General features: G+C 38.0%; 1 protein-coding gene across 2 annotated transcripts; it reads right to left on the reverse strand.

The window, feature by feature from the left end:
- Window positions 1–398: 398 nt before the first annotated feature.
- Window positions 399–5,299, reverse strand: LOC126586252 (disease resistance-like protein DSC1). Of its 2 annotated transcripts, XM_050251049.1 has the most exons (6): window positions 5,159–5,299; window positions 4,509–5,034; window positions 2,856–3,945; window positions 2,476–2,751; window positions 1,269–2,363; window positions 399–1,183 (listed from the first exon to the last, which is right to left on the reverse strand). In XM_050251049.1, the coding sequence occupies exons 2-6, from the start codon at window positions 5,018–5,020 to the stop codon at window positions 722–724; spliced, it is 3,435 nt and encodes a 1,144-aa protein (XP_050107006.1). In that variant the 5' UTR covers window positions 5,021–5,034; window positions 5,159–5,299; the 3' UTR covers window positions 399–721. The 2 variants fall into 2 exon arrangements, with proteins under 2 accessions (XP_050107006.1, XP_050107007.1); XM_050251050.1 differs by lacking the exon at window positions 5,159–5,299 and having other exon boundaries at window positions 4,509–5,152.
- Window positions 5,300–6,407: the final 1,108 nt, after the last annotated feature.

A 6,407-nucleotide genomic window follows, 5' to 3' on the forward strand; every position in this document is an offset into this window, starting at 1 on the left:
ATCATAAAAGCAAATTTGTCGAAGATTTACTTTTGGCGTTTGAATTACACTTAGTTAAAATCGCATGTTTAAACTATTTTGCTGTAAACAACGCTAAGGGGTTGTATTCAATATGAAGCGGTACACCACATGCTAACATATAAATGGTTTTTTTCCCTTGAATTGTATAAAAATATGTGTTGTACCGCTCCATATTCCAAGCAATGTCTCCATAATCAGGATTTTGAGAGATTTTAATTATTTTTACAAATCTAAGGGAATTTAATTAAAAATTTAAAGTGATTTTCTAAAAATATAAGTGTATTCAATTATGATTTTAAAAGAATTTATAACATTTCCGGTATATTCAATTAGAAATTTATTTTAATAAGTTGAGGAATTCGAGTGAATTCAAGAGGTTTCGTAATGTATTTTAAATATTCTCACGTCTCTCCCTAATAATTTGTGGAAATTCATTCTAAAATTTACATGTGAATATCTAGAAGTCAAATAAACTCCATCAAAATCCATCAAAATCCATTAAAATCCCTCGAAATCCTAATTGTAAACAACCCATGAATAGGAGGAGGCTTGAGAGAGATTTATGCGACCAAACCAATGCTGAATGTTTACTTGCTTGATGCTGCGTGGTTAGGCTTAGTCGACCTCACTCCATCTTCATTGCTTTGCTACTTGAAATGAGGGATTCCAAACATATTGGCGAAGCCGGCCAATGTACCCTTCAATCTACCACATCGCTACTGGATTGGGTCGCTATTTCGTCCAACTCTTCCACATCGCCCTCGTACACCAAACGAGTGCCGCAACTCTTCACCAAGCAGGGGCCTGAGCTTTTGAAATGAAAAATTATCTGACTGAAACTGTTTTGCCACTCTGTACCAAAGCTTATACCACGAGACACATAGAGTAGCCAAATATGATCTGACACGGGCTGGACATCCAAAGATAGTAGAGGCGCAGGGTACTCTTCCTTTCCATTGACTTCCAAAACACCAGAGAGCTCCCATCCGCTCCCATAAACTTCAAAGACAGCGCACAGAGCATATCCCATCCACTTGTTATCACGCCATTGCGGAGTTAGGTCAACGCTTACTTCTGATCCCATACTTTGACGAGTGAACCACCTAGGAATTTCCTTTCCAGGCATGACAATTTCATATCTATCTCCTGCATAAGGGACTCCCTGTACAGGTGAATCAGTGATGTTAAGCAATGAGAGAGAGAGAGAGAGAGAGAGAGAGAGAGAGAGAGAGAGAGAGAGAGAGCACCTTAAGATATCTTTGGAGCATAGTAAATGTAATATGATTGTAGCTTTCTTTCTCAAGCATTCCAAAGCAATTGATGAAATTGAAGCATGACGAATTCAATCTGTCCAAATTTGAGGGACATTCCAGCATTTCCAGTTTAGTACAATCATCTGCAGTTACTTGTAGTAAACCTACATCTGATGAAAGAACTGGAAGGTGTTGAAGCTTCCTGCAACGACTCAAGCATAAATTCTCAAGCTTAGAGAGTTGACTAATGCTTGTAGGAAGATTAACAAAATTGTTTCCACTTAAGTTCAATGATACCAAAGATGATAAGCAGCCAATATCATTGGGGATTGCTCCTTCACAAAGATTGTGACCACTTAAGTCTAATTCCATTAAAGAACAAAGGCCTGATATAGGAGGCAAGAACAAACTGATGGGATGATGACGGCTCCCTGGCATTAATCTTAAAAGGAGCGAGATAAGCCATGGTTGTTGTGATGGCCCTTCCATTCCACGAAAAATCAATGCTTTAAGGTTTTTCAGAAGGGCAATGGAAGATGGGCATTCTTTTATAGCAGTTCCACTTACATTAATCTTCTCCACAAACTCTAATTTCCCGATGCTTTCTGGCAATGTGGCAAGATTTGAGCATCCAGAAACATCAAGAATTTTAATAGCCCTCAAATTTCCAATGGCACTAGGAAGACATTTCAGATTTTTGCAATCTCTCAAGTCCAACAAAGAAAGGCTGGTTAGATGTTCAAGTGATGAAGGTATACATTCAATACCAGTCCCATCTAAAGAAAGCTTCCGTAAATGCTCCATAGGTTCCACAAAATTTGGAATCTTTTTAACGCTTGAGCAGCCAGAAAGAACAAGAACTTCAAGGTGCTCCATTTCAATCTCATCCGGAAGAAGCTTGAGACTTTTGCAATATTTAAGAGTCAAGTAAGTAAGCTTTTTGAGAGTTCCTATGGAAGAGTGAATCTCAACTAGACTTTCGCATCCTTCAAAGTCTAATCTCTCAAGATTCTGAATCCCTTCAAAATCAGGGGTTCTAGTCAAACTTTTGGAATGACTAACTTTAATGATTTTCAACTTGTCAAAATTCTGTAATGTTTACAAGAAATGTAGAATAATTAGATCCAGAAAACTCAAATAAGGTAATGAAATATATACTTTAACAAATAAGGTAAATAATATTGTAGATGTAAGTGCATACCTTTTTTCCGTTCCAGAGCTGTTCAATTCTACTATGACACATGATAAGTTCAACAAGCTCATCCGGGTCGAATCCTGATGGGAGATATTGTAGAGGATAACCTCTCCATTCAAGAAATCTCAAGGAATTAGGGAGACGGTTGAGGCCTTCAGGAAGGCGCATGTTATGGACTTTGAGCAATCTAAGATTAACCATCTGAGAAAAAGCTTCAGGATGGCATTCCACCTCTTTTGTTTCAAGCAAGTCTAGGACAATGCCTTCAACTGTTGGTGTCCCCTGATAACCAAGAATAAAAAAACAAGTGAATTGCAGTATAATATGCAAGATGTCCTTCGAAATTGTTAGATTAATTTATATTTGACGTATTAGGAAGCTCTTACCGTTTTTTCCTTCAAAACATGAAAGATGTCCTTAGAAAGCCATAATCTGCTTCGTCCACCAGGCTGTTTAGATTGCTGAACAACAATTGTTTGACCCATTTTTTGTAACAAATCATGCATCCGCACCCTGTTATCTGAAATTGTTGTCAGGGACTTCTCCATAAGGACATCTATGTCAATACCTGGATTAAAACCACAACTATCAAGTATTTCAAATACTCGATCTTTGTCCTCCCCTTTAAAGAAACATGCGATGTCAAGGAAAATCTCTCTCCCTTGCGGATCTAATCCCTCGTAACCTGTTTTAAGAATCTTCATAATTTTTTCATCCAATGTGAAATCACCCTCTAGTTTACGCAGTTGACTGCTCCATGCATCTAGATCTCTTCCATACAAAAAAGACCCCAAGACTTCAAGAGCTAATGGAAGGCCACTGGCATAGTCCACAAAACTGTCAGACAGAGCCTTATAACTTTCAGGTGGATTCTCTCTAGGGAAGGCTCTCAAGTTAAAAAGTTTAAGAGCATCAACTTTACCCAGCTCCGGCATCTTAAATCGTTTTTCTACACCATGTGAAATTAGCAAGCGTTCATCTCTAGTCGTAATAATGATTCTACTCCCCTTACCAAACCAATCTGGTTTTCCACATAGCTCTCTTAAATGGTTACTATCGTCCACGTCATCAAGAATGATGAGAACCTTTTTATCAAGTAAGAAATTTCTCCAACTGGCAGCTTCCCCGGCAGCCCAGTCTTGTATATTTCTTTTCATAACGCTATTGGAAAGCTTCCTCTGTACACCGGCCATACTGTGTGCCTTAGAATCCTCTCTAACTCCGTCATGAAAGCTTCTGGCTTGAAATTTATGATGAATCCTCTCATAACATGCTTTGGCAAGGGTTGTCTTACCTATCCCACCCATCCCCCATATTCCTATAAAGAGAACAACATCATTTGACTCTAGTTCTAAAAGCACATCAAGTTCCTTCAGTTTCGATTCAATGTCAACTAGCTTTTCTGCAGGTTCCAATGATAAAGGTCCTACTTTATTCCGTACATCTTCGATAATTTCTTCGATGACATCTGGTTCTCTACAAGAAAAATAGACAATGTTCAAGATATGACCTAATACACAAAGAAATAAAAGAGCCACAGACTATTTTTGTTTTCGAGCACCTGAAGTCATAGTACCAAGTGGTCACTACGTCCATTTATAAGAGGGTGGTTTGGTATTGGACCAAATTAGAGACGGTTTAGGAAAAGGGGAGGACAAAAAAGCGCAGCAGTATTGGATTTCAAACATATGAATTCTTAACTGGACCAATTTTTTCCCCTTAGACTCTCAATGGACCAAACAATGGTAAAAAGAAAGGCTCTCTAGGATGGAACTGTAGGAATAAACAAAGTCTACAAAGCCTCAATGTTTAGTCATTAAGTTGTATTGGGATTAAGTGGTTATGAAGCACCTTGAGTACTGTGCAAAAAGTAAATGATATGAATTCTTCGATTTTCCTATAACTTATCATGTATCAGGCTTTAGAAGAATTGAATTGAACTCTAGCAAAACTCAACCGAATTATAAAAAAATATCAAGAATGAAGATTGCTAAAGCTTTTGATTTGAGTGAAAGAGAAAAACAACAAGTAATGCCAACCTATTCTTTGAAGTAGGCCCTTTGATTTTTTCCACTTTTTTTAAGGCAGCTTTCCATTGTTCCAAAATCACTTCGGGATTCTCACACTCTTTGTCATTCTTACACTCTTGTTCGAGTAGAGTGAAGCCTTCCCCAAAACTCCCCGACCTATCTCCAACATTGCAGGGTTCCACACGGTAGAAAACTGGTATAATTGCCCCTCTCTTTTCCATGCATTCAAGAATCTTTACGAGTTCGTTCAGGCACCATTTTGAAGAAGCGTAGTTTGGAGAGATGACAATGATGGCAAGCCTCGACTTTTCAATTGCCGGGAAGAGTTCAGAAACTTTCCTTCCTATTTCAAGATCTTTGTCATCAAAGAAAGTTCTTGTAATTCCTTGTTCTCGCAATTTATCAAGTAGATGGGCGGTGAAACCTGACCGCGTCTCACCCCTAAAACTCAAAAAGACATCATACTGCCATTCAAGAGCTGAAGGAAGAGATGAAGCGGCTCGTTGGGTGCTCGATGCCATTGAATGCAAGCTAACTGGAATGGTGGTATTAGTTTTTCAAGCAAAAACATGACCAGAAAAACAATTCAGCATTCATAATATTGTATTAACCAATAACATGAGCAGAAATAACCATGAATCAGAAAGATGAGCAATAACCTGTGTGTATGTAAGAAAACGAAGTCACAGATCAAGTCAGAGGGGTCATGAGAGGAGCTGAAGATCCGTCAGAAAAAAGGAAACACTGTCTCTGTGTACTTGCTACAAGTCTCTCTGTATGTCGTCGTCAACGAAACTTCACCGCGTAAGCTTGATGGACGTGATTCAACTGCTTCTTCTATCCGACGGTCAAACCGCGTAAGCTCTATTTTACCTCTTTTTTTATTTTTATTTTTTATTTTATTCGTTTGGTGAACTGTAAGCTCCATTATTTTATTTTTGTGTGGCTCCATTATTATTTTTTATACTAATGCAGAGCACACCATTGTTGAATGTTTCTAACAAACACAAAATTTAATTGCAAGCCCTTCTTTTTCTTCCAGAAACACAAAATTTAATTTTCTTTAAGTTGACCCAGTGCATTCACTTAGACAACAGTGTTGTTTGAATAAAAATAACTCTTAACAAAAACTTTTTTATGGCAAACCAGAAATACACCTGAAGCTTCTTGAACTACATTATCTGGAATCAACACACTTAAATTTATTTAGAGTGTTATAAACTCCTTTAAAATATTGATTGTTCAAACCGGTCATTTTGAAGCGCTAACTTATTAGTAAGCAAATACGTTTCTCGCTACACGTTTGAGCACATTTTGCAAGATTCATGATGATCCAAACCGATCATTTTGAAGGCCACCATTGAATAAGGATTATTCGTGTAAAATCTCACTCAAATTGAGCATTGCTTAGATATCTAGCTAATGGCAACACTAAGCAAACGAACATGGTAAACAATAAAGAAAATCAAAGGGCTCAATCATTCCAATTTAGGTAATTTTTTGCAAGAATGATTTTGTATTGATTTTTATTTTTTTTCTTCAGAAAACTATTAATCATCAAAGTCCCAAGGGAGGGCGAACAAGAAACCAAATCAGCAGGCCAAACAAAGGACCGTGGGCACTGCCGTTACACACTTCTAACAGAACGCAAAGAACCTTCCGACGTATGCCTCAGCCTTCACCCGGCAACGATTTCTGGCGAGCAACCGGGCAAGAAGAGAGATGCTACATCTCCAGAGACAATGCTACTTGTAAAGAGGAGAGGACTAACCCACAAGTTATGACAAACCTACCAATATTAAATTTCAACATCTCGAGTCCATGTGGTTGGTACGACAATTTGATCCATACATACATACATACATACATACAACAAAGACACACAAGAAAGAAAAATTTGGCCAACCG

This window comes from Malus sylvestris, chromosome 10, assembly GCF_916048215.2.
Source record: "Malus sylvestris chromosome 10, drMalSylv7.2, whole genome shotgun sequence".
NCBI classification, from domain to species: Eukaryota; Viridiplantae; Streptophyta; class Magnoliopsida; order Rosales; family Rosaceae; genus Malus; species Malus sylvestris.

What these genes read in the sequence shown, in the direction of transcription:
- LOC126586252 (XM_050251049.1), bottom strand. Translation starts at nt 5,020, where the DNA reads ATGGCATCGAGCACCCAACGAGCCGCTTCATCTCTTCCTTCAGCTCTT. An exon ending in AGCTCTGGAACGGAAAAAAG is followed by an intron (nt 2,364 to 2,475) that starts GTATGCACTTAC and finishes TAAACATTACAG; the next exon opens with AATTTTGACAAGTTGAAAAT. An exon ending in TGCTCCAAAGATATCTTAAG is followed by an intron (nt 1,184 to 1,268) that starts GTGCTCTCTCTC and finishes TCACCTGTACAG; the next exon opens with GGAGTCCCTTATGCAGGAGA.